This window comes from Chiloscyllium plagiosum, unplaced genomic scaffold (assembly GCF_037043375.1).
Source record: "Chiloscyllium plagiosum isolate Xiang-an unplaced genomic scaffold, Cpla_swu_hap1 HiC_scaffold_49, whole genome shotgun sequence".
In the NCBI taxonomy this organism is placed as follows: domain Eukaryota; kingdom Metazoa; phylum Chordata; class Chondrichthyes; order Orectolobiformes; family Hemiscylliidae; genus Chiloscyllium; species Chiloscyllium plagiosum.
This window is the reverse complement of record NW_028270187.1, coordinates 1603731-1631561: the sequence shown is the minus strand read 5'-3', so window position 1 is coordinate 1631561 and position 27831 is coordinate 1603731. Positions and strand designations below refer to the sequence as shown.

General features: G+C 41.7%; 1 protein-coding gene across 3 annotated transcripts; it reads right to left on the bottom strand.

Moving 5' to 3' along the window:
• Positions 1-506: 506 nt before the first annotated feature.
• LOC122544480 (immunoglobulin superfamily member 1-like) lies at positions 507-23697 on the bottom strand. 3 transcript variants are annotated; one of them, XM_087984906.1, is made up of 8 exons: positions 23523-23697; positions 18733-18756; positions 8414-8713; positions 7505-7804; positions 5818-6117; positions 4085-4384; positions 3158-3451; positions 507-760 (listed from the first exon to the last, which is right to left on the bottom strand). In XM_087984906.1, the coding sequence occupies exons 1-8, from the start codon at positions 23557-23559 to the stop codon at positions 669-671; spliced, it is 1647 nt and encodes a 548-aa protein (XP_087841032.1). In that variant the 5' UTR covers positions 23560-23697; the 3' UTR covers positions 507-668. The 3 variants fall into 3 exon arrangements, with proteins under 3 accessions (XP_087841032.1, XP_087841033.1, XP_087841034.1); XM_087984907.1 differs by lacking the exon at positions 23523-23697 and adding an exon at positions 22379-22590; XM_087984908.1 differs by lacking the exon at positions 23523-23697 and adding an exon at positions 19905-20040.
• Positions 23698-27831: the final 4134 nt, after the last annotated feature.

The window sequence follows — 27831 nt, the reverse complement described above, 5'->3', positions numbered from 1 at the left end:
TGGAATTTCGGAGTTGCTGCAGAAGCATCTGCAACGAATTTCTGCAGTGTGTTTTACATACGGATACTTTTTTTTACTCAATGTAAACAGAAGAGCGAGTCAATGTTTGTGGATGAGATTTCAATCAAGCTGGCTGACTCGTCATTTGTGCATGAAGGTTATTGAGTGTTAAAAGATCTGCAACCAGTCTGGAAAATTCGGATATTCCAACAGACGCCTGCCTTATGCCTTGTCGATATTATATGGACTTTCGGAAATTGGGAAGTGAATTACTCACTGCAGTATTCCTAGACTCTGAACTTCCCCAGTATCATTTGCATTCATAGTTCGGTTCAGTTCATGTTAAATTCCAGTTTGTGAACAGTGGCACTTTCAATGATGGCAATGCCATTGAATATCAAGGTACTTTAATAGTTGTTTATTTGTGATCTCAATTGCCTGCCGTTTGTGCAGATTACGTGGTCCACTAATGAACAATGTTCATGTTGTGATTCGGTCTTTTGCAGCAGGAGAAAATAGAATCACTTTATTTACGTTTGATAAACGAGAGAATACAGTTCAATCACGCAAATATGTAAACTTTGCAACGGTTTCGTTATTAACATAATTTTGTCAAGAGATGGGCTCCTGAATACTTTCTGCCTTCATGGTGCATTGCTGGAATGGGTTTATTCTGTTAGCAGGATGATTAAACTCCCAAGAAGGACAAAGCCAAACAGATACAAAGGACTAAAATACACATGGGATGCTCCGTTCCGGTCTATAAAAATGTGAAGACAGAAAAAAGAATATCAACAAGAGATTTCTTCTGTACACCGAAAATACCAGTTGATCTTTCTGTCTTTCCATCTCCTTCGCCCCTTTGGTTCCCAACTTGTTTCCAATTACGTTTATAACTCAGACAAATCTTATCCTCACGTCCAGATATACCCATGGCCCCGTACCTCCTCCCTCTCTCTGAACCCAACGACACGATATAGGCAGGAATTTAGCGTCAAGATGAGTCCATTCGATTAAGAGAATAATAAATGAAAGGACTGGAGAAGTCTGAAGATAATAGTTAGGATCAAAGCATAATTGAACGTTTTGAACATGACACTGAGAACTGTAGAGGTTGGAGGATATTCAAGCGATAGAATTATTGTACACAGTTCTAGTCTCCATAGAATCCCGACAGTGTCGAAGTAGGCCCTTCGGCCACACTACCTTTCAAAGAGTAACCCACAGACCTATCATTCACAGGTACGGGCCACCCCCGGGGGTAGGGTGTGGGTGTGGGTGGGGGTGGGGGTGGGGGTGGGGTGGTAATGATGATGAAGAAAGTGGGTGGCACGGTTGCACAGTGGTTAGTACTGCTGCCTCACAGCGCCAGAGACCCGGGTTCAATTCCCGCCTCAGGCAACTGTCTGTGTGGAGTTTGCACATTCTCCCCATGTCTGTGTGGGTTTCCTCCAGGTGCTCCGGTTTCCTCCCACAGTCCAAAAAATGTGCACGTTAGGTAAATTGGCCGTGCTAAATTGCCTGTAGTGTTATGTGAAGGGGTAAATGTAGGGGAATGGGTCTGGGGAGTTGCTCTTCGGAGGGTCGGTGTAGACATGTTGGGCCAAAGGGCCTGTTTCCACACTGTGAGTAATCTAATCATCAGCCCCTATTATCATTTGCTTAACCCTCAATAATGCATCGAACCTCCACATACCTGAACACTATGGGCAACTTAGCATGGCTAATTCACCTAATCTGTACATCTTTGGACTGTGGGAGGAAACCCAAGCACCCGGAGGAAAACCACGCCAGGGGGAGAATCTGCGAACTCCACGCAGACAGACTCCCAAGACTGGAATCGAATCAAGGTCTCCAGCACTGTGGGGCAGCAGTGCTAACCAATCAGCCACGCCGCCACCCTGTCTCCTTATCTGAGGAAGGATATACTGGCTTTGGAGGTGGTGCACAGGAAGTTCATCAGGTTGATTCCAGAGACGACGGGGTTACCCTATGAGGAGAGATTGAGCCGCCCAGGGCTGTACTCGCTAGAAATTAGATGAACGAGAGAGGATCTTCTAAAAACATTAAAAGTTATTAAAGTTTAGAAAAGATAGATGCAGTCAAGGTGTTTCCGCTGATTGGTGAGATTAAGACGAGGAAACATGGCTTCAAGATAAGGAGGAGTGGATTTTGGACAAAGATGAGGAAGATCTTCGTTTACCAGAGAGTAGTGAATCTATGGAATTCTGTGCCTAAAGAAGCAGCTTCATTAAATATGTTCAAAACACAGTTTCTGCATGAAAGGGAAATAAGGGTTATGAGGATATTACAGTTTGGACGAATAGGGACGAGATTGTAGATGGATTAGCCATGACCTTTGTGAATGGTAGAGAACTCTCGATGAGCCAAATGGCCAACTGCTGCTTTTATTTCTATGAACATCTGAAACTATGATAGCGGAGGTGCCGAGAAATTGAGAGACGTGAAATGGTAATGAAATGTTTAACGTCTGAGGGAGGCTATAGAGTTAGTGAGGCCATGGAAATATTTGAATATATGCTGAGCATTCAAGACATTGAGAAGGTTATAAAAACATTGAATAGCCTATACAATAACAGGAAGAAGAAGTTGAAAGATGCAGAAGATGTTTGTAAAGTTGCCAAGAGACATAAATGAGGTGTGTTGGATAGTAATTGAATGGAGAAGGAGAATTGTTGTGGATTAATGAAAAATAAATAAATTTATCGACATTTCTGTTCAAAGGAAGACTAGAATCTTATTATGGTGACCATGCTGGACACAGAGCTATTAAAGTCATTGAGTACAGCATATGGGGAAACTGAAGATTACAGAGCATGGTCAATTTGGACCCGTGCAGGGAGTGACATAAAAGTCAAGGCAAGACTGAAAAGAAGTGTGTAGGTGGGTAACAGCAGCGTACGAGCCAAGGCAAGAATAGAGCACGCCAAAGATTCTGAAGTGGAATCGTTGGCACAGATATCACGGGATCCATAATCACATGTTCATCTTGGGGAAGGACAATCGTGGCTTCAGATATGGCCCGAGATTAATGATATATTCAGGTAAAGTGAGGGCAGTCTTCAGTATTCCACAGCGTATATGTTGATCTGATGTGTACATTCCAGATCATGCTATGAAGAACATTGTCACTTACCTCTCACTGTTACCAGCACCGGTTCGCTGGTTGGTGAATAATGCTTCGTTTTATTTACTTTTCTCGCGTATTGGCACTTGTATTTCCAAGTTCCAGCTCTTGTTAGGATGTTGAAAGCAGTGGATTGAACAAAGCCTGCTACCGATTTGGAAAGAGTCTGCTCGCCAACTTGATAGAGATAATACCAACCACCAGAGCTCAGAATGGATCCTGAGCAGGTCAGACGAAATGTATTCCCTCTATTGACCACCCCGGACGGTGGGTGTACAGAGATCATGGCCGTCGGGAGAATATCTGAAATTGGAATGGCATAAAGCTGAATCGATACAAGTAGATTTGATGGCAATTAGAATCAATTAAGTTTCGGTTACATGACAAACGTGGAGCACACACGACACACTTTGGAACAATAGCATGACTCTATGAGAATTATATTATTCTGACATCGGCGTAGACATTTTCACAGACCTAACCTCCTGAATCCACTTCATCATCCCCACCCCTCATTGTAAGCACTGGGCGAGATCTGTAATGTTGGAGAATCAGGCATATACTATCAAACTTCAACTCCATCAACGAGCCACCTTACACCTGTTGGCAACAGAAAGAATGCTCCACCATCAGAGGACGCTACATTCCGCATAAGACTTGAGTTCAGAAATGGTTTCCTCATTTACCAGCGAGAAACAATTTCCTGAAATAACCTAATCAACCCCTGGAGGGAGGCATCATTCACCGTGCTGCCCACCAAGCTTTTAAACACACTGTCAATTGTGGTGTCATGATAAATAACTTCTCCATAAGTCTACAGGCGCAAACTCTTGAGCCATAAAATCAGATAGTACATAGGAATAAAATGCCATTATGCCAAACGGACTTTTTAAAAATAATGACATTCAGAGACGTCTTAAATAACATCATCCTTACCAGTTATATTGATCTCCATAAAGTCACTGAGGGGTGATTTATAAACTGCTCCTTTCACAATAGCTAAGCAATGGCAGGCGTACAACCCACTCTCCTTTGGCTCAAGGTCTCTCATTTTGTAGGTGACTGATACCTCAGAATCTGACACTTGCCGTGTAGCAACAGGTATCTTGCCATATTTCTTGTTCAATTGAGAGGTCTGACAGGGGTAGTTGCTGCTGCAATTAATCTGAACGCTGTCCCCGACTGTAACGACACCAGAAGCTGGCACCACAGATATTGTTGGCTTTGGTAACTCAGCTGTAATAAATAGAGATCACAGAAAATTAAAATGTCTATTAATACACAGAAAATAAAAGGAAACAAAGATGAGCAAATTTGCATTGGAGTCTGAAGAATACTTGAAACATGGTACTAGAAAGGAAAAAATAAATGCAATGTATTTATGTTTTAATGGTGATTTCATACATCGCCTTATCAATCAATTCTAAAATGTGCATTCAATGGTTGGGGAATGAGGTCGGGGATGTGGGTAGGGGTGGGGTTTGATGGGGGGTGGCAGTCTTTCAGCGATCATCATCTAAAACTTCCATAAACTCTAAAGGACGTAGGATAATTCTATTATACCTCGCAGCACAAAACAGTAACGCCCAAACATGGTGACCAACGAAATTTGATTCCAGTTCCTATTAATCAAACATATCATTCCTTATATGAACAGTCTAACACTGTAAAAAGTACTCTTGATTCTTGCTCTGTTTATATTTAAAATTATTCAATAGATGTTAAACTAGTAAAAGAAATTTGCATATGAATGACAAATTGTCTTAGATCCATCTTGTAATGGACCTTTTTGGCAGATGTTCTCGGAAGCCTGCAAATTATTGTGAGATTCCAGTCCTATATTGTCGACAATAAACAGTGCAGAAGCTAAAATCAGTAAATTCTGACGTTGCCAAAGGAGCAGCTTATACAAAGAGGTAAAACTACTTCCCAAGTGCGACATTACTTTATTTTTCAACCCCCACACTACCACCTAAGTGTGGTAGTGCTTATTTTATCCCCAGCACCCATGGTGTGTGTGTGCAGGTGGGAGACACAGTGAAAGACACAAAGTGCACGAATCTTTATTCAAATTCCACCACCAGGAAGATAGGAAAACACCCGGGTGGCCAGTGACAAGCACTGCCCTTCACATCAAGGGACAGTGCTGTGTGATCAAAACAGTGAAGGGGAGGGTAGGGACTAAATCAAAATAGAATTGGAGGGAGAAATGATGCACTCCACTCCCTGCGGTGCCCACCTCTCCCTGAACAACTCCAGGGTGTTGGTGGACACCGCGTGCTCCTTCTCCAAGGACACCCGGGCTCTAACGTAAGTGCGACATTACTAAAATGCAGTCGGATCAACACTATTGGGTACTGATCAAATGGGAAAATAATTGGCAGGTTGCAGCGTTAAATCATCATGCTGTTAACAAACATATTCCTGAACACCAAACAGAAAGATGGAGCTGAGATCACAGTTGCAGGTAATCCTCAGTGCTGCAAAACTTTCATGGTGTATGCAAAGAAACAATCATTTTTCAGAATGAACAATTAATAGCTAAAATGAAAGAACAGATATGCTACCATGCAGAATATGGAATTCGAATATTACGGTTCGAAAATACTGAAATTGGGATTTTTTGTGAGAATGTGAAATACAGATGCTTCAATGCATATATCACTCACCAGTTACAACGATGTTCACAAAGTTACTACGTAACGTTTCATATACCTCTCCATTTGCCATTTTCATAAAACTGCAGCAGAACTTCCCACTTTCAGCTGGTACAAGATCTTGCATGATAAAGGTGACTGACCATTCGGATCCGGAGTTATTGTGAACATCAAAAGGTTTGTTGACATATTTCTTGTATAGATGGGAGGCGATGCTTGGCGAGCTGGAGTTACAGGTAATTTGAACTCGCCCACCCACACTTATGGTACCAAAGGCTGGCTCCATATGTATCGTTGGCTTTGAAATATCATCTGTAACGAAGCACATTCAAGCAGAATTTGGCAATTTTGTCAAAGCAGTGGAACCATTGTTACATTGTGATGGGACAATTTTCGCGCTAACAGTGTGGAAGTGAGGTTAACCAGTCTGTTATGAGCGTCGAATCCCAAACATTCACACGCACACAAACACACGCACACACACACATACTTCAGCGAAGGGAAATAATTTCTTACCATCGATTCTCGCAGCCACTTGGTACATGTTGTCAGTTTCAGTAAGGTTGTTAATTGTTTATCTTGACGAATAAGAAAGTTGACTAGTTGATCAACATTCTCCTCATACTCCATTTGCACACATCAAAACAACGTCAGAGACCCACCCATGATTGCTGCGAGGCAGTGAAGTATTCAGCTGCAAATCGTTGGGTAAATCCAACTTTTATACATTACAAACAGTTTATTTATGCAAATTTATCACAATACCCATAGTATTTCCAGCTGTATTGGGGCTTGGTATACTCAATTTTCTGGACAGTTGGCTTGTAATTCAGTGTTGAAACTTTATTGCTGGAACAGCACAGCAGGTCAGGCAGCATCCAGGGAACAGGAGATTCGACGTTTCGGGCACAGGCCCTTCTTCAGGAATTGTTTAATTGCCCTTCCTGAAGAAGGGCCTGTGCCCGAAACGTCGAATCTCCTGTTCCCTGGATGCTGCCTGACCTGCTGTGCTGTTCCAGCAATAAAGTTTCAACTTTGATCTCCAGCATCTGCAGACCTCACTTTCTCCTGCTTGTAATTCAGTGTTGCTCATAACGTACTTTCAGTTCCTGCAACAGCCGAGTTTAATATGAACTTCCTTCTTCCCCACCTTTCTCCTCCCTTGAAGCCTGGTGGTCCTCAGGTTAAGCCACCACACAGAGCAGACATTATGGAATTAAAAATGGCCCTAAGTGTGCAGTGGTCCAGGCCATGAACGGCTTGAAATGAAACTGCTTATGCAACAATCTGAAACACCGACAAACATTTCAACTGGAAATGCATAAAAGAATGGTAAGGACGGAGCTGCAGAAGGTAAAATCTCCATGGTATGGCTGACCTCCCGTACAGTTCTATCGTTGGAGAAAGACCGCCGATGGCTTTCTATTCAGAGGGCCATGATACATCAATGGAGGGGAAGGCTGAGGAAGAGGGACATTAAGATCGGCTGTTGCAGGAATTGAACCCATGTTACGAGCAACATTGGAGTGCAACACAAACCACGAGTTCAGAAAACTAAGCTTATGAAGCTCCAACGCAGCTCCTAAAACACGCTGAAGTGCAGCAGGCTTGCATGAAAACAAAAACAGTTCAAATGTGTAAAAGTTGGAATGTTACGAGAATGATGAGAGCGATGTAATTTCAGTAGAATTTTACTTACATGTAACATTCAGCTTTACAGTGTCACTACGGGATGAAGTATATTCTGTGCCTTTTAAAGTTTTCGCAAAACTACAGCTGTACTCTCCACTATCCAGCGTTTCAAGGTCTTCAATGGTGAAGATAACTGTCTGCTCAGAGTCTGATACGTTCTTAGTTAATATAGGAATTCTGCTATTATTTTTGTACAGACGGGCGATGTGGCTTGGATAGCTGCTCGTGCAGTTGATTTGAACCTCTCCCCCTACTGTCACCGCTCCGGAGGCTGGTTCTAGAGAAATCGTGGGTTTTGGAATTACACCTCCAAAAAAAAAATAGAGGAACAAAATCAAATCCACCATCCTTAAATAAGCTGGTGAAGCAGAACTTAAGAAATGCCGAGAAACGGTGCAGGAAAAGGTCAACACACTGGTCATAGGAATGGCACAAGTTTTTCAAATGATGACATTTGACAAATTTGCTTGTTTAAGGAAGTGAAGGCTTAGTGGCAAATTTTATTGAGATGTTCAAGGTAAAGAAATAATGGGGAGTGATATGTAGGAACTTTTTTTTCCGTTGGCTGCACTGTTTAGAATCAAATGGAAGGTGATGTGCAAAGGAAGCAGAAGGGCTGACGATGAGTTTGGGGCGGGAGAAAGGGCCAATATGACAAGTCATTTTCATCTCTAATATGCTGACTGAAACGACAGCGGTAACAGATCCAATGGAATATTTCAAAAGTGTACTCGAATACGTTGTTGGCAATGAAAGTGGGGGATAATGAGTAAAAGTAGGGAAAGGAAGATTATTTGAAGAAACAGCATTTAAAGACAGAGCCCATTCGCAGAAGCCCTGGATGTCCTTAACTGTGACGTATTCATTTATTATTTGTATTGGTTTTCTATTTATAACCTGATTAATTATGTCTTACCTGTTATGATTAACTCTGTGGGCTCACTGAGACGTGAATATTCCCAAGTCTTGTTGTTGTCGAAGAATTTTTGATATTTACACATGTAAGAATTGTGTCCTATTGATGTCCTGTCTTCCCGATTCTTCAAGGTTGCAGCGTGGCTCACGTCAAAGATAGACGAGATTCGATGAGTGTAATTCCTGTAGAATTCAACATTGCAGCGCGTGAGAGGGAAATGGCAGATCAATAAAAATTCTTCTCCTGGCAGAATTATCTTCAGTGGTGGGTCCACGGTCATGGTTGGTTGGGGTAGTGCAACTAAATGATGAACAAAACGTAAAACATTTCATACATGATACAACCATTCATTCGTTAATCATTGCAACATGATTCAAGTACAGGGGCAGGAGTGTGTTGTTGCAGTTATACAGACCCTTGGTGAAGCCACACCTAGAAAGAAGTTCGTGCTCTCGAGGGACTGTCCTGAAGGTTTAGCAGTCTCATTCCAGGATACCGGGACTGATGTATGAGGAGAGATTGACTTGGTGAGGATTGCTTTCACTGGCATCCAGATGAACGTAAAGGGATCTCACGTAGACTTATAAATTTCGACCAGGAGTATACAGGGTAGATGCAATGAGGATATACCTGATGGTGCTTGTGTTCAGAAGCAAGAGTCACAAGCTGAATATTCGAGGTACACCATTTAGGACTGTAATGTGGAAATACTCCTGCACCCAAAGATTGGTGAGCCTGTGGAATTAATTACCACTGGAAGTAGTTGATGCCAATGCATTGAATGTGTTCAAGAGGCAGCAAGTGCAGCATATGGGGCGAATGGGATCAAAGGTTACGGAGAGAAAGCAGTGTTAGGCAAGAGAGTTGGAAGGTCAAGCATGATCGTGATGAATGGCAGAACATGCCCAAAGGACAGAATGGCTTCCTCCTGCTCCTATCTGCTATGATTCTATGCTTGACTGTGTCAGCCTCATCCACGATTATTGTTGCCGCATCCACAATGTTATAATGTGCATCTGACAGTGCAAAACTTAGGATCTAGCAGGAAATAGAACATATTGTGTTGATTTCCATCAGAAAACTAAAATGCCACAAGTCCGAAATGAACGTAAAACGTCCTGAAGAAACTGAACAGATGTGATAGCATCTGTGGAGTGAGACAAAATTGAAATTATTGCAGTCTTCTTTGACATCTACAGAATAGAAATGTTCTCCCACATTTTTGAAGATAGTAAATCTGCAATTATTTCAATGAAGTGCAGGAATAAGGCGGGCCTGTAAACCTGCATTTGCGTCAATGCCAACAGTGGGACTTTCAATTGAATCGGCTTCAGAAAGTTAAGGTGAGTTGAAAAAGGAAATAATGAAGCACACAAGTTCAACATGTTTCAATGAAAGGGTGCAAGCATCAATATTGAGGGATGCACAGTATTGGATTCGGAGAAAAGAAAGTGTGTTATAGCAGAGGCCGAGTGTTTAAAATAGCTAAATGAGATGTTATTTTAAGACAGCTAAAATGTGATATGAAAGATTACTTGCAGTTAAAGGAGTAGGAAATACCAAGTTCACTTACAGGTGTACTAAGGGTAAAAGGATACACTTTTTTGAGAGAAAAAATAGGGCCTGATAAGAATCTGGTAATTAGTGCATGGAGCTAAAGGGTGTTCTGATATTTCGAAATAGATACCTTATGCTGGTGTTCACAGGTGAGAGTGATGATGTGTTACAGAAATCAAGGAGCATGTCTCTGGTGGAATTAAAGACATTAGCATGATCAGTGGTGAGGTTCTGTGTGATATGTAGAACAGAAAAATCCAGGACAGGATGAAATGCATTGCACGTTGTTGACTGGGGCGCTTGTGGAATTTTCAGTTGCTCTCTGACTACAGGAGAGATATTAGATGATTGTAGAACAGTCAATGAAGTTTCGAAATTCAAGAGGGAAGCAAGAGATTAAAGAAACGGTGAGTCTTACCTCGCTGTTGGGAAACTTTAGGAACTAATTCTGAGAGACAGAATTACTTTACATTTCGAAAGGGAGAGATTAATCAAGAGCAATCAACATGATTTTGTTATGCAGCCTTCATGGCAGACCAACTGGATTAAGATTTTTTGTACAGATGACCAGTGGTATAGATGACAGAAATACTTCTAATATAATGTTCTTGGACACCGAAAGGCTTTTGATGCATCGGATACTCATAACAAAGATAGGGGTACGTGTGCTCCAAGGATATTTGACAACATTAAGCTAGAATTAGCTAATGGCAGGCAAGAGAGCATGATGGTTGAAGGATGTTCCTTATCCAATTGGAGTCTGTGTTAGGGGGTCCCACATGCGTCAGGTTTGGTGGCCTTGGTGTTTGTGGAAAAGAGCTGGACTGGAATACAAACAAAGGTGAGGTTCTAAAAGTTGAAGAAGATATTTTAAGTTTACAGAAATGTACAGACAAGCTGATCAGATAGGCTGATCAGCGCCAAATCGAATTGAATCCAAGAAAAAGTAAGTGTGGAGGATATACCCTTTGTATGGCAAACAATGTAAGGAGCATGTGTTGAATGGTAGGACACTGGATGGAACTAAAGATCATATGGTCATTGGCCTGCTTGTATACCTAAGGTATCAAGACAGTACAATAAAGTTTTTGAGAAGGCACATGCCATAATTTCCTTTCTTGACCAAGACATAGAAAGAAATTACAGAGACGATATGCTGCAAATGCAGAAAACGTTGGGTAGACAACAGCTCGGATGCTAAATGCAGTTCTGAAATCTAAATTATAGAAGGGTGTTACCGCACTGAAGATGGTTCAGACAATCTGAAGAAAGGCTTTGCTTGGTCTACAGAGGATTAGTTATGAAGAAATATTAGACAGTCTGGGGTCGATTTCCTTATGCCAAATGGAATTGAGAGGGGACATAATTGAAGTGTACCAAATTTTGAGGAACATAAATAGAGTACACAAGAAGAGAGTCATCGGATTATTGGAGGAAACAATGATAGATTTAAGATTATGGTAGTGTAGACTGCTTAGAGGAAATGCGTGGGAAAAAAAAGAGACGTGGTTAAAATCTCGAACTTGCTATCTGTAATGTTGTTAAAGGCAGAAACACTCATAACATTTCAAAATGTATGTTGATACACATTTGAAATGCCAAAACATGCAATTTTTGGGGGTCTTGTGCTAGGAAATTGGATTGGCATTGTATAATGGTTGGGTCGACCAGCACTTTCAAGATGGGTCTAAGGACATTTTCTGTGTTATCCATCTCTGTGACTCAATGATTTCACAGTCTAAAAAAACGATTCACTCAATTTCCCTTCGTAGTATAATTGCATGATCCAAAGCAGCATTCTTATGAACGTTCATTTTGCTTTCTTTTACCGCCAACTGCCTAACTTTATCGCAAGCAGATCATTTCTTTGGAAACGTGATTTTGACTCATCAGCAAGGCCAAATTCTAGAAATGACAGCACGCTATTTATTAATTAGCGGTTGTATTTCCTGTTTTTCTTGTCGCAAGATATTGTCGCAGAATAAAGAAACTGAAATGGCGTCACGGTATCAATTCTGCTTCTTTAAAGTCACAGATTTGATACATTGTCGAATGAGAGAATTCAGATGGCACTGTCGACCGACCTGTGGAATGAGCTTTTGAAATAATTTAGTTTTCTTTCCCTCGACTTTGCTGTTCTAATTAGCAATCTATTTCTCTTCTCAAATAAAATACCTCACGCGGTGCATTCCAGAATCTCCCCACGTATTGTGTGCAAAAACATTTTATTTTTCTGATGACATTTCCCTTATCAATTAACTGTTTGCAGTTCTGTCCGTTTTCCACATGCACCCACGAGAGGAAGCAGTTTCTCCCGACCTTCCAGATAATGTAATCAAGTGAATAATGAACAGAGCCAGACTGGGTGGGAACGGGTTCAAATCCTAGTTTCGCAACCGGTGAAGGATTAATTCCGATGATAAATCGGAAATGCTTCTAGTGTCTCTGAGTATGGACAAGGCGTCGTTATGTCAATAATGAGATCTATGCGTTTGTGGTTTCACCATAATAAACGTAAGTGGAATCAGTTTATGTTGAAAATGTATTCACATATTCTGTGATATTATTAATCTCATACAGCAGGTTGCGAATGCCCTATATTTCTCAAAATGGTCCCTGTATTGTCAAGTGTTGGGGTTTGGGCAGTGTCGACTGTAGTTAGTTGTGTAATTTCTTGTTCCTTTTTTCTTTGAAGTCACGTTGAGAATATGGTGTAGTTGGTAAATTGGCTATCAGTTAATTAACTACATCAATATAGGATAATAAGCTGACTTTAAATCTCTGAATTAGAAAAGTATGTGGTATTTTTCCTTCAAACCTTCTGGGTCACGAATGCCTTTAAAGGAGGTAAATCTGTTGTCCTTGCTAATTCTGACCATCAAATGCCAGAATTCAGCCTAAGTGCTTGGCTTCAAATTGCATGCTGACACTGCTATGTGTCACAGTGATCAACTCTGTCACTGTGGATAGCCATCTCCCTTAGTGATTTACTAGTGTCTCTGAGGTGGGCACTCCGTCAGTGAGGCACACTGATTAAGCTTGTGTGAAGAATTAACGATGCTACCGAAAATGTCTCTCTGAAATGACGACACGCAGAGGAGTTCCTGCATCGCTGGTACTGAAGTGTTGCAATTGAAATTAATAAACATAAGTGTATATTCTTCTCTCTGAGATGTGATTCCAACTAAAGCAAGCTTTTCGTCAATGGTTTCCAAAGACCAGAATTTGCTTGGGCTCCTTGAAATCATAATCAATCTGATGCTGCCTTCATGTCAACGTTATTCGTTCTCACCACAGCTCTCTAAATTTCCAAATGCTTACCATGAAGAATTCGCAATTTATCTCTGGCCAGTACTGTCTGCAAAATGCATAGTTGTCCAATATAATTACGAATTCAGTTTTATCTGTATCTGTATGCTCGAAATAAACCAAGCTAATTACTTAATCTTATTCTGCAGGAAAATGTAACACTGGGAATCTTTGAGAAGCATTAGAACTCTTGGAATTGATCACATAGAAATGTAACTAGATAAAGAACCCCTCAAATAATCTAAGGAGGTAAAATTTCACGCCAAAAGCATTTATGTTGTGCATAAGCAACCAGTTTTGAAATAGGTGTGAACCAAAAAGATCAATTTAAAGTATTTCAAAGATTTGGCGTATGTACAATGAACCATCTGGACTTCTGCTGCCTTGCATCAGTGGTTAAGGCAATAATCAAAAAGTGTGATGCTGGAAAAGCACAGCCAGTCAGGCATCACTGGAAGAGCAGGAGAATCAAAGTTTAGAGCATAGGCCCTTCATCAGAAATGAGGCTTGTGGCCCAAGGGGGCTGCGAGATAAATGGGAGGGGTGGCGCTGGGAGGAATGTAGCTCAGAATGCAAATGCTAGATGACATTAGGGGTGAAGGTGATAGATCGGAGAAGAGGTTCAAGTGGTATGTGGGAATGAAAATGGACAGATATGTCAGGTCAAGGGGCCTGTGCTGAGTTGGCTGGTTGAATCTGGGATAAGGTGGGAACAGGGGAAATGAAGAAATTAGTGAAATCCACATTGATCTCGTGTAGTTGGAGGGTCCAATGGCGGTAGATGAGGCGTTCTTTCTCTAGACATCGGCTGTTTAGGGTTAGGAGGTAGAAGAGGCCTAGTTCTTCCATGTCCTTAGAGGAAGTGAAGGGGAATTTAAAGTGTTTATCTACTGGGTGGTGGCTTTTTTCATGTGTATGTCCCAGAGATCTTCTCTGAAACATTGAACAAGTTGGCATCCAGTCTTCCGAATATAAAGTAGACCAGATCAAAGCAACTGACAGGGTAGATGATGTGTGTGGAAGTACAGGCAAGTATCTCTCGGAGGTGAAAGGATCCTTCGGTGCTTTTTGTGGAGATAAGGGCAAGATAAAGGCGGAGGTTTTGCACTTCTTGCGGTGTCAGGAAAAATGCTGGGTGTCAACGGTGGGTGGCTGGTGTGCATGCGCCTAACGAGGGAGTCGTGGAGGGAATGGTCTTTCTGGAATGTAGATGGGGATGGAGAGGGAAATATATCCCATGAGGGTTTGTTTATAGTGGCAGAAATGTCGGAGGATACTGTGATGCATCAGGAGGTTGCTGGGGTGGAAGGTGACGACCAGCAGGGCTATGCCATTATTCTGATTCGTGTGGTGGGGTTCAAGCATAGACGTGCGGCAAGTGGAAAATGCTCTAGACTGCATTGCCGAACGCGTCGCAGGGGAAATTGTGGTCTTTGAAGAAGGAGGTCATCTGCACTGTTCTTTGTTGGAATTTATACTGCTGGGAGCAGATGCGTCTGAGGTGGAGGAATTGGGTATAAAGGATAGCATTTTTACAGGAGGCAGAGTAGGAGGAAGTGTAGTCCAGGTAGCTGTGGGAGCTGCTGGGTTTGTAGTAGCTGTCCGTGTTGAGTCGGTGGCCGGAAATGGGGATGCAGAGGTCCAGGAAATGGAGTGAGATGTCCAAGATAGTCCAAGTGAAGGTTAGGTCTGGATGGAAGCTGTGAGTGAAGTTAATGAACTGTTCAAGCTCCTCGTGGGAGCACGAGGTAGCGCCAATACAGTCATCGATGGAGCGGAGGAAAAGGTGGGGATTAGTGCCAGTGTAGCTCAGAAGATGGGCTGTTCCACGTAACTGACGAAGAGGCAGGCATAGCTGAGCCCATGCGGGTGCCCATGGCTAACCTTTTGATCTGGAGGACGTGGGAGGATTACAAGGAGAAGCTGCAAAGGTTGAGGACCAGTTCATCCAATCGAATGAGAGTGTCAGTGGAAGGATTCTGGTTGGGTCAGCATAAGAGGAAGGAATAGCACTTCCTGTGTGGCGCCGTGATTCCATTGATTGAAATACCTGCCTAGTAAATAAGAGCTCTTGGGTTCGCATCACAGTAGCGCCTGCTCGTTGTCTTTGCGCTTCAACTTCTCACAAGTATCGTGCCATGCAATGCAACATCCTTCATTATGGAGTTCAAGGCAGCTAAATGGGAGGTGATTCACTTTGGGAAGAATAATAGGAAGGCAGAGTACAAGGCCAATGGAAAGATTCTTGGTAGTGTGGGTATACAGAGGGATCTTGGAGTCCACGTACATCCATCCCTGAAAGTTGGCATCCAGTTTAATAGTGCTGTTCAGAATGCATACGGTGTGTTAGGTTTCATTGGTCGAGGGATTGAGTTCCAGAGCCGCAATATCATGCTGGAACTACACAAAAGGCTAATGCAGCCTCACTTGGAATATTGTGCATAGTTCTGGTCGCCAAATTTCGGTAATGTTGTGGACACATTGGAAAAGGTGCAGAGGAGATTTACCAGGATGTTGCTGTTCTGGAGGGAAGCTCTTATGAGGAAAGTTTGAGAAACTTGGGTCTGTTCTCATTGGAAAGAAGAAAGCTAGGAGGGCATTTGATAGACATACAAGATTATCAGTCTTTTACCGAGGATGATGACATCAGCTTGTGCGAGGGGGGTGTAACTATAAATTGAGGGGTCATAGATTTAAGACAGATGTCAGAGGCATGTTCTTTACTCAGAGAGTAAAGGCGTGGAATATCCTACCTGCCAATGTATTTAATCAACCAGTTAGGGAGATTTAAACAATCCTTGGATAAGCACACGGATGATGATGGGATAGTGTATGGGGATTAGCTGAGAATAATTCACAGGTCAGCGCAACATTGAGGGCCGAACGGCCTGTTCTGCGCTGTTTGTTCTATGTTCTGTGTTCTAAAAGGATGGCTTGGAGGCCTTTGTCATGATAGATGGATGTGTACAGGGACTCGATGTCAATGGTGAAGATGAGGCATTGTGGGCCGGGGAAACAGAAGTCATGGTGAAGGTGGAGGGAACGTGTGTTGTTGTGATTATAAGTGGGGTGTTCCTGGACCAAGTGCGACAGGATGGTGTCAAGGTAGGCGGAGATGAGTTCAGTGGGACAGGATCAGGCGAGATGATGGGTTGACAGGAGCAGTCAGGTTTGTGAATTTGGGTAGGAGGTAGAACCGGGCAGTCTGGGAGTCCCGGGTTTGAGTTTGGAGGCTATGCGTGGGATGTTTCCTGAGGTGATGAGTTTGTGGGTGGTCTGGGAGTTGGTGATGGGACGTGAGGTGTTGGTCGGGGGGAAAGGAGGAGAAGGTGTCCCTGATGTGGGGCTTGGCTCCTGCGAAGTAGAGGTCCATAGGCCAAACTACCTCCCCCACCCTGTCTGCAGATTTGTTGGTGACGTTGGTTTGCAGTGGAGGGAGTGGATGGCTGCGCATTGCAAGGGTAAGAGTTTGAAGTGGTTGAGTAGGATGAACAAGTTGAGGTGGTCCATTTACAGGCTGCAACTGGAAATGAAGACATGGTCGATGCTGCCCTCCAACGTATCTCATCCACTTCCTCCATTTCACACTTGAACACCACCCTTCCATTGCAACAATGACAGAACCCCGCTGGTCTTCACCTTCCATCGCACCAACCTTTGGATACATCACATTATACTCTGCCATTTCCGCCAACTACACACAGACGCCACCACCAGGGATATATTTACATCCCCACCCTTATCTGCATTCTGGAAAGACCATTCCCTCCGTGACTCCTCTGTTAGTTACACGACCCCACCAATCCACACTCCACTCCCAATATTTTCCGCTGCCATTGAAAGAAGTGCAAAACCTGCATCCACACCTCACTCCTTAGCTCCATTCAAAGCCCAAAAGCATCCATCCACATCTGACAGAGAATTGACTGTACTTCAAGACACATCATCTAATGTATTCATTGTTCTCAATGTGGTCTCCTCTACATTGGGGAGACAGCATGCTAACTTGTGAAATATTTCAGAGAACGTCTCTGGGACACACGCACCAAACAACCCCACTTCCCTGTGGCCATTCACGTTAACTCCTCATCGTACCCTCCCAAGGTCAAGCAAGAACTAGCCCACCTCAGCTGTCAAATCCTAACCACCTATTATCTGGAGGAAGAATGTCTCATCTTCCGACTTGGGACCCGACGGCCACAAGGCATCAAAATGGAGTTCGTCAGTTTCCTCATTTCCTCTCTCCCCACCTTATCCCAGATCTAACCTTCCAACTCGTATCAGCCCCCTTGACCTGTCGTACATGTCCAACGTCCTTCCCACATGTCCGCTCCACCCTCCTATCGGACCTATCACTTTCACCCCTTCATCTACTTATCGCATTCTCAGCTACTTTTTCCCCAGCCACACTGTCCACCTATTTAACTCTTGGGTCACAAATTTCATTCCTGGTGAAGGACTTATGCTCGAAACGTCAGTTCTGCTGCTCCTCGGATGCTGCCTGAGCAGCTGTGCTTTTCCAGCACCACACTGTTCGACTCTATCAAAACAGCATCTCCAGTCCTCATTTTCTCCAAAGTAATAATCGTTTGGAGAACAGGGATTTTGTTTTCGTTCCAGCCAGGTTCGTCTGAGTGCACACAGGAAGTATGAACACTTAAATGAACACAAATTGTCTTTGAATCTAATCAAGGAGTTGGGCGGCTGATAGCCCAGTAACCCTGGAGAAATATGCAGTTGGGCAATGACAGCGCAATTACTAGGGACTATTACTGTCCCAGTGGCACCATTCAAAGACAAAACGCTAATCCAAGGTTTCATCTCATGGTGGCAAAAAGCTTATGGCAGTTGCGTAAAAATCAGTGCGAATTTAATAACTTTTATTTTGAAAAAGCACAAAGGCTATGAGGTTTTCCTGAGGAGAAAATATGGAAGCATGGAATTATACAGTACAGAAGATATCTTTTAACATTCCAGTGTATACTGGCAAAAAACACTACGACTGCTCTAGTCTCAGTTTGCACCATTTGGCCCACAGCATTGAATATTATGATACTTACGTGCTCATACAAGTTCTTTTTTTAAAATGCTATGAGATCATCACCGTGAACTCTAGTTCCAGCCATTGCTTCCGGGTCATTCCATCCTCTTGGTGAAACAAAATCTTCACAAATACCCTGTAAACCTACTGACTTTCGTTTGAAAGCAGCATTCCCGTTCGTATTAACCCTTAAGCAATGGTGAGTTATTGCTTATTATTCAGTTTCCTCATTCTCCGTCCTCTTATACACAGACTATCTAGTCGCAAGTTCTCCTCAGATATAATTGTGTAAATCCTAAGATTTGCATCATCTCTGCCTGTTTCTTGTTGAGAATTATCATTGTCAATACTTAAACATGTTCGCCAAACAGAAGTATCAGTAAGAAAACAATAGAGAATATGGGTTACTCACAGCCTTGAGCATCCAGCGAGGCCACTGCAATAGATTACACAGAAAATGAAATTAATTAGAGAAGATCCGAGTTCAAATTGTTCAGATAAAACTGGACAGACAAGAATTGCTGTTAAAGCAGAGAGCTGATTTTTCTTTTTTTAAGATGAAAGCAGTATGGAGGGAAATGTTGGTAAGTGTGTGTGGGGAAGACAAACATATTTTAATGCAGTGAGCGGCTATGTATTTGGACTGCATTGCGTAAGATTACGTGAAGTATATTGATTCCTGAGTTTAAAGACAGGAACTGCATATATAGAAGAGGAGAATATGATAGTAAAACATGACAGTGGAATTATTTCAATACGATTCTCAAATATACATGTCACACAAAGTTGGTCAGTGGCTTTTAGTAGTGCTGTATCAATCATTAGTATTCCGATAAAGCAACAGGTAGTGGACGGTGAAGATCTCAAGCAAAAACACAAAATTCTGAAAACGTTTTGTAGATGTGGAAGTGTCTTTGGAGAGAAAACAGATAAAGGTTCCAGAGCAGTGACTCTGCTTCAGAATTGACTCATGTTATGGTAGTTGTGAGAGCTGCAGTGAGAGGCCTGAGTGTAATAGGGTTCACGTGGGCAGAAAGAAAAAAAAAACATTATTCAGTTCAAAGCAAGCTGTTTGTTCTTTTAACACGTACAGTTTTGTGGTTGTTCAATGTTTGAATCAAAACATCAATTTATCAAGGCGTACTTCAAAGAACTATCACAACAATTCTGAGGTTACAAAATGCCATCGATGATGGTGTTTTACTTTCTTCATGTTGAAAGAACAACATATTCTCGGCAGTCTAAAAACAACATCTCATTGGTTGGTCAGTGCCCTGCTAACTCCGTGAGCGTGTTCTCAAATTCAATTTAAATGAACATTGTCCACCAATGTAAAAAGAGACTTATCCGGCATTAAGTGCCGTACATTTTCCGTCGATAACCTATAATCAAGGTATTGCCCAAAACAAAATGGCTTCGGAGAGAAAAAATACAACAAGGTACAAAAGCAGGAACAGAAGTCACCCATTACGTTCCAAGAGCCAACTCAGCCGAGCAAGAGAATCTTGGCTAATCAGATCCATTTTCCTGCCATTTTCCCGTAACCCTTGATTCCTTGACTGATCAACATTCTTCTTATCTTACCCTTAAATATATAGGACTCTTTGCTTGCAGATTTCGTGATACGGAAGTGCGATGATCCAGAATCGGCTGTGGGCACAAAACGTCGTCATCATCTCAGTCTTCTTTAGATAATCCTGTATACGGTGGCTCAGTGGCTAGCACTGCTGCCTCGCAGCATAAGGGTGCCAGGTTCGATTCAAGCCTCGGGCAACTGCCTGTATGGCGTTTGCACGTTCTCCCTATATCTGCGTCGGTTTCCTCCAACGATGTGTTTTTTTTTCAGGTGAAATGACCATGCTAAATTGTCCATAGTGTTAAGTGCGTTAGTCAGAAGAGGGTGGGTTACTCTTCGGCGTGTCGGTGTGGACTTGTTGGGACAAATAGCCTGTTTCCACACTGTCGGGGATCTAATCGATCACAAAACCATCCGGTTCAAGACATTGCCTTGTGAGGTGACAACATTTCAGAAAATACTCTCTCAAGGTCCTAAATAATCCAATTTGCATCATATGAGAAAAAAAAACTTCAAACTGAGGATCACCGTCCTCAAATTTCACTGAATTGGCCCAAAAGAAATAGTTTCATCATCTTAACGAACAAAACACCTCTCATAGTTCTTCATATGTGATCTCATCAGCATTTCTAACAGTTGCAGTAAGACCTCCTACTCTTGCACTCTTGCACCCATTCCATGGGCCAGCTGCTGTCTGTGTGTGCTCGTTTTCTGTTATTTGTGTACGAATATTCCAAAATATCTCTGTGTTGCCGAATTCTGCAGGTTTTGTTTACATCTAACTAACACTCTGGTCGTTTGCACTTGCTTACAAAATGAGCAATTTCACATTTTCCCAAATTATAATCCATTTGGCAAAATTTCTGCCTACTTACTTAACCTATGAACATATCTGCAGCACTGACATGTCTTTCATACTACCTATTTTTGGAGTTTTCTGCATATTCTGCATATTCGAATTCGTTTCGTCTTACAATTCAGTATTATATATTGCAATCTGTTAACAATCCTTGCGCTCCTCCCAGTGGCATCTCACGGTTTGCACTGAACAATGTGAGATACCCAGACTTATACCAAATTTATGTCCATTGGCCTCTTTAACATAGGTTATGTTGAAATGCTCGGCTCTGGTTCGGGGTTGAATCAAAAATTATTTTAACAAACAGATAGTCAACAAATTGGAAACTTGCAAAAACGGGGTGACTGGTAGAATGGTGGAAGTGCAGAACCGGGTATTGATATTAGAGTAAACACCTCAGTGTCAGATGACCGTTTCGCTTCAAGACTTTACTTACTTTAATAAGTTCTACGTCATTGTGTAAACAGTACATGGACACTGAAAGTCATTAAATAGTTCGGGTAGAGTCTTTATGAAACTCAAAACGTTAAAAAGAAGGCGTTCACAAAAAAAAAGGAAAGCCAACAAAACGTTATGAGAGCTGTTATAAAATGAGAAAATGCTTTAAACGGTTAACAAATTATAAGCAATCAAAATCAATTACGCGATTAGGAAGGAGGAGGAGGACGTGGCAGAGAACATAAAGCAAGAAAGAGAGCGAGGTATGCAATTGAATGTAATCACACTGGCAGTTGCGTTGTACTGAAGAATCACGAAGAAAAATAACATGAACAAAATATGTGGCCTGTTTAATATAAAATATCATATTTTGAGTGGGAGGTGCGGTGTACAGAGAAAGAAAGCGTAAGAAATATATTCCTCATACAACAGACGCTATTAGAATTCCAACATTGTTGCTTGTAGATGATGCATTATGTTTAGTGAGTGAAGAGAATTGAAATTCTGTAGTATGGGCTATGAAATACGGTTTGTCAGCTATCTGTCCTTGTGCATAAGCTGCAGTTGTGTAATTAATCAACTAATGAGAAAGCAAAATGAATGTTCAAGTTATTCAGAGAGAAATGGCAGGTAAACGCAGAAGAGATAGTTTAGAATAGATTTCCGACAGTGTGGAAGCAGACCCTTTGCCTGAACCAGTCCACACAAACCTTCTGAAAAGAACCCACCCAGACCTATTTCCCTCTGACTAAATGCACCTAGCACGATGGGGAATTTAGGATGGCCAATTCACCTGACCTGCATACCTTTGGACAGTAGGAGGAAACCGGAGCACCCGGAGGGAAACCCGTGCAGACGCAGGGAGAATGTATGGAGGAACTCCACACCAACAGTCACCAGAGGTTAGAATCGAACCGTTGTGCTGAGAGACAGCAGCACTAACCATTGAGTTGCCGTGCCAGCCCACAGTGTCCTGTTGAATGTATGCAGATCACTGTGGAGACTACAAAGCCTTTGCTATTCTATTGTTCTTGAGCATTGAGGAATTTATTTGATTTTAAAGAATATCAGAGCAGTTCCACTCTGTTGGTTTGTGTGAGACAATACTTGGTTGAGAACGAAACGTTCAGAAGGAACAAAACTTTCAAATTGATAGTTTGAAAAATGAGTGGTGAAGTTACTTACGCATAGAGCATTCTGGAGTGGCTTCTTGCGGTGCCAAAACATTTTAGCTCTCTCTCGTGATTGAACCTCTAACCAAGGGCAGCAAAGTTCAGCATGCGATTGTGCAATTAAAGGTGGAGGTGAGGAAGCATGTCTCAACTTTAATGGCTGTAAATCTCTGGAAATCTTCCAACTAAGGGATAAGTGTGTCTTTATTCATGATTGAGTTCAATCGATTGCTAATTTGGAACCTAACTAATCCTTCTAATGAGAACACATCCAAGTCGGACAGCAGGTATGTTTCATTAAGTCATAACCGTACTGAATAGAGGTGAAAGCTAAATATGCTGAAAAGCTATTCGTGATCCTATTGCTTATATATTTACTTGGAAGAATACTTTCAGCACCTATCAGGCGGATATCAACTTGTGCGTCACGCAGCAAGTTTACCGTAATTCTTAATTTGTCAATTCTTGATTTACAGAAATGTTGCAAAATTCAAATTTCAACATTGCATTTAAACTTTCCTAATACACGACGACATTTTCGTTTGAAATCCACTTTCTCATCTTGCTTTTGATACTGTCTGATATGACTTAAGAACAAAATGTTAAGACATTTGTTACGTGTATTTGAACTTTGGTTTTCTTTAAAGAGACAAAGTTATATTAGTCCATTGAATTTCCAACAAGACCAGAGTGGCACAAATTTAAATTGAAATTGTTTATGTGAGGAATGTGCACAAAACTTCAACAAATCAACAATCAGAAAGGCGAGAAGAAAACAGATATTTGCATGGTATGGATACTGATGGCATGGATAGAATATCCATTGACTTGTTAGGCAGAAGACAGATGTCAAGAGGAGAATTGCCATAATCATGGTGATATGATGAGACATTTAGGTATTGTGCAAACTGGTGTAGGTTTTAACGTGACTGACAAGTTGAGTAACCCATGGAAGACGTCGACCGGGATGATCAGATCTATAAGTGCTGACGGGGATTAAACAGAGGGAGAAACCCCAAGGGATGTAACAGGATTGCAGTGTTGAAAGCAGAGTGAGCACCGAGAAAGAACTTACATCATTTCATTCTTTCCACCAAGGTTTCATTATAAACGCAAATGAAAATCCTTAAATGAGGAATGAAAACAAAGATACTCACCAAACATCAGCAGAGTTGTTAAGACTCCCATCTGCATAAGAGATTTCGAACAATCCACAACGTTTGGAGGCAAAAGTTTTCTGGCTGTTCCTCTGACTGAGAGCAGCACTTGAAGTGTGCCAAACAGGACATTGCGAAGAAAGGAAACTAGTGGCTTGCATATGACGTGTCAGAGCTAGTGAATTAAAATAAATGATCAAAGATGTTGTCAAACTGGATAGGGATGCAGTGGTATGTTTTCACAAGTTCAACCAAGTTCTATTGCACACGATACAAAGCACATCATCAGCTGTGCCAACCCAGGAGCAATAGAAAAAGCGAGATCATCGTTGATCTCAGGCAACATATTCTGCATTCTCTTCCCCGCCACCCCTTCCATTCCTTCCACCCAGGCCCCACAGCCAACTGTTCTGGCGAAGGCCAGACCCCCTCAAAACATTTCAAGAAGCTGAACCAGACCCTCACTTATCTATTTGTTTTAAACAGGTATAGAATAGATATTCCACGAGAGATGCAGCTGTCCCAACCACTCAGTTTAAAAAAAAAACAGGATTCATTTCAGGCATATGAATAAATTGTGAACAGAAGAGAACCGAACTTAGAATGACATGATTTTACTGAAAACCCAATCGACTCTATCACAACTTAATTAATGCTGTTCCAAATACTTGCATTATTCCCATTTAAAGAAAAAAACTTGGCAAAAAAAAAGATAAAATCAAAAACGTCATCTTACAGTAGAGAGATTTCTCAGCGAGAGAGGAACAACATGGAGCTATTCAATTGGATCCCGAGCAGCTTCTCTGGGTTCCCGGCTAAAAATCGGCCAGCAGCTGCAAACAGAACAGCTGGCTAAAACCAAACTAAACCAAACCCTGAACTGGGAGAATTAGTCACTCTCCTTTCATTGTGTAACGATATTTAAAAATAGAACATTTAAAAGCTTTATGAAGTAGATATTTCCAAAAATATTGGAACCTCTGCCATTGTGATACCCTCTGAAAGAAAAGGGCATTGGAACCATTCCTGATGAAGGGATGATGTCCGAAACGTCGATGCTCCTGCTTCTCGGATGCTGCCTGGCCTTCTGTGTTTTTCCAACACCACAATCTGAACTGTGAACTCCAGCATCTGCAGTCTTCACTTTCTCACCCATCATAACCTTGTGAAAGGAGCAACGTCGTCACTCGTGCCACTCCATCCAAAATCCACACAATGCTTCGGAAATATGTTACAAATCGGATCTACCTCCTGAATCTCGCTTGTGAACACCGTCCAGTCGTTGTCGTCCACCCAAAGAGAAACATACGCGCTATTTCTATTTCATGTCTCAGGAAAAGGGAAGCCCAAAACTAAATACTTCGTGTCCAACGGCACCAGCATGAATATTTACCTATTAAAAGAGGATCGCAGCTGATGGTCATGCCACACGGGCTACTTAGTTTAATATTCAACTTGCCACAGTGAACTTGACCGACCTTGCTTTTCTCATAAAATAAGGGTGCCTGTTTCTGTCTACACTGAAGAATTAACTTCACATTTTTACCAGGCAAAAAAAACCAAGAAGATAGAAACATAGAAATATATGTATATATATGAAAGAGAAAAAGATCATGAATAGACCATTTGGCACATCCAGTCAGGTCCCATGTTCGACGTACTGACAGGAGAAAGTGAGGTCTGCAGATGCTGGAGATCAAAGTTGAAACTTTATTGCTGGAACAGCACAGCAGGTCAGGCAGCATCCAGGGAACAGGAGATTCGACGTTTCGGGCACAGGCCCTTCTTCAGGAATGACAACTGACAACTGATCGCAAACTCTGGAGACTGTTTTCGCTTTCTCCCATATCTTTTGACCCCTTTCGCCATAATGACAATATAAAGCTCTTTATTAAAACATTCAATGAATGATCTGAACAGCGTTCATTGGCAGGTATTCCACAGGGTGAGTAATCGCTCATGAAGACATTTCTCCAAATCATAGACCTAAATTTCCGATATTGTATTCTTAAGTCCCATGAAAACAGGAAGGACGACAAATGCTGTAAATAAGAAACAAAAAAAAGAAGTTGCTGGAAAATCTCAGCAGGTCTGTTCGAATCTGTGATCAGAAATCAGGGTTAACTTATCGGGTCCGGTGTCCTTCCTGCACATCCTTCACTTTTTGCAACGACGTGGATATTACATATTAGGTAATGGACTGCAACATTTTGCTGGTTATTTATGTCTCACCAACAGATCTATAATTTCCTGCTTGGCTTTTTTTTATACCTGATCCATCCTTCGAGACTTCGAAACTGTTCCAGGCTTTATAAAACTTTATAAACGATCACTAATGCATTCATAACTTGTGGAGCATTCTTGTTCTGTGATGTAGATGGTCGATAATAAATATTTATCTGTCGACACTCCCACTGATTTCGCCAACATCATGTCCGCCCTAATGGTGATTTACTCAACTCCTTCTTCGTCATAGAGCCTGTTCTTGCCCTTCTTTCTGAAGACAACATTCAACTATGATTTTCCATTTCTTCCATCCCTTTGTTACCCATTGTAATTTGTCTTTTGCTTTTCTGAAAGCAGGAGAACTTCATTTGTACTGATAATGTCTATAATGTTGAAGAAGGTGACGATAGAAAGATTCCATTCAATGATTATTATCCGACAAAGTTCGATACATTCTGCAAATGACTTCCACAATTGTAACTTTGAAAATCATTCCAATATTAAACAAGTTAAAAAAATGGAGATAGGTGAAGGTCAGACCAGATAATCTTGCAATAATATTAGAATGCAGGAGGGTAGGTCTTTCGCAATCCCATTCACATATCTCAGACCGAAGTGTTAGCATAGACTTCAACTCTAGTCTTGTAAAGTTGGCAGAAGGAAAGTGACACTTTTCCCTCCACAGTGAATCAGCGAAGGACGCAGTTAATAGTGAGTAATGTGATAATTTCTTGATTGTTGTTCCATTATTATGTCAAAGAGAGGGGTTTTCACTCTTCAGAAATGAGTACATAATACATTTAGACTCACCCATGTATTCACATATTAAGCTCACACATAATTAATTCAAACTTGTGTAACACATACTTACACATGTACTCTTTTGTGCACAGGCATTCTATCCTTGTTACAGAAATATATAAATATATACAGTCTCCACTCATATAAATGCTCATACATACATGCACACTCACACTTATTAGTACAAGAATGCACACCCGCAATGTGTACATGCACACTGCCACATGCAGACTTATTGAAAGACTAATCTCTTCATACTGATATCGTATCAGTTTATGTCACCAACAGAGACGTCTCCACAAAGTTTTTGTCAGGTCATGACACTGCAAGAGGATTCGTTTCACGCATAGAATATTCTGTGCCTCCCCCATATTAAGGGATATCTACGTAAAGAGTATTCGACAGTGTTCTCGCTGCCAGCAGGTACTCACAGTATATGTAACTGAGAGAGGGGATGTCACACACAGAGTGTGTTGCTACCTCTGGCAACGAGCGGTGTCCTTCAAACAATGTACAGCTACCTATCGAAGGTAAAAACTAAATTGGTCACTGAAAAGGAGGATGGCATAAAAGCTGTGGATTGATGAGCCTGACGTCTTTAGTTGGAAAAATGTTGGAGAATCAATTGTAGAAGAAATCATAAGGGCACATTCAGAAAATCATAATCCATTTAAAGAGTATCAGCAAGATGTAATGAAAGCAAATCTGGGTTGTCTAATTCATTGGATGGTTCTGACGAAGTTTCTAAATGAGTGGACAGAGGGCAATCTCAAGATATGTTTTATTACGGCTTTAAAAAAACAATTTTGACAAGTTACCTCAGCAAAGATTACGTCATATGGAAAGAATCCACGGAGTTATAGGTAGTGTAATATGTAATTGACGTGGTAAGACAATGGGATCTAGACAAGAACCTACATGTTTGAAATAAAGGTCTACTTTGGACAAATAGACAGAAAACTAGTCACCAGGATACATGAACATCAACTAGCCACAACACGACATGACCCACTCTCATTAGTATCCTTGTATACGTATGACAAATGTCACCACTTTAACTGGGACAACACATCCATCCTAGGACAACCCAAAAAGAGACACGCACGAGAATTCCTGGAAGCATGGCATTCCAACCGTAACTCTATCAACAAACACATTGACTTAGATCCCATTTACCACCCCCTGAGAAAAAAGAACAGGAAATGATATCACCATGGGATATGTTTTCACCACAGGAGATGACATCACCAACCCAAGTAAACTCAAATATATGAATAGACAG

Bases quoted from the DNA above. Each gene is read 5' to 3' on its own strand.
- LOC122544480 (XM_087984906.1), bottom strand. From the start codon at position 23,559: ATGCAGATGGGAGTCTTAACAACTCTGCTGATGTTTG. The intron at 7,805-8,413 runs GTAAGACATAAT...TTTTTTTTGGAG, and splicing joins CACAGAGTTAATCATAACAG to GTGTAATTCCAAAACCCACG. The intron at 4,385-5,817 runs GTGAGTGATATA...TATTTATTACAG, and splicing joins TGTGAACATCGTTGTAACTG to CTGAGTTACCAAAGCCAACA.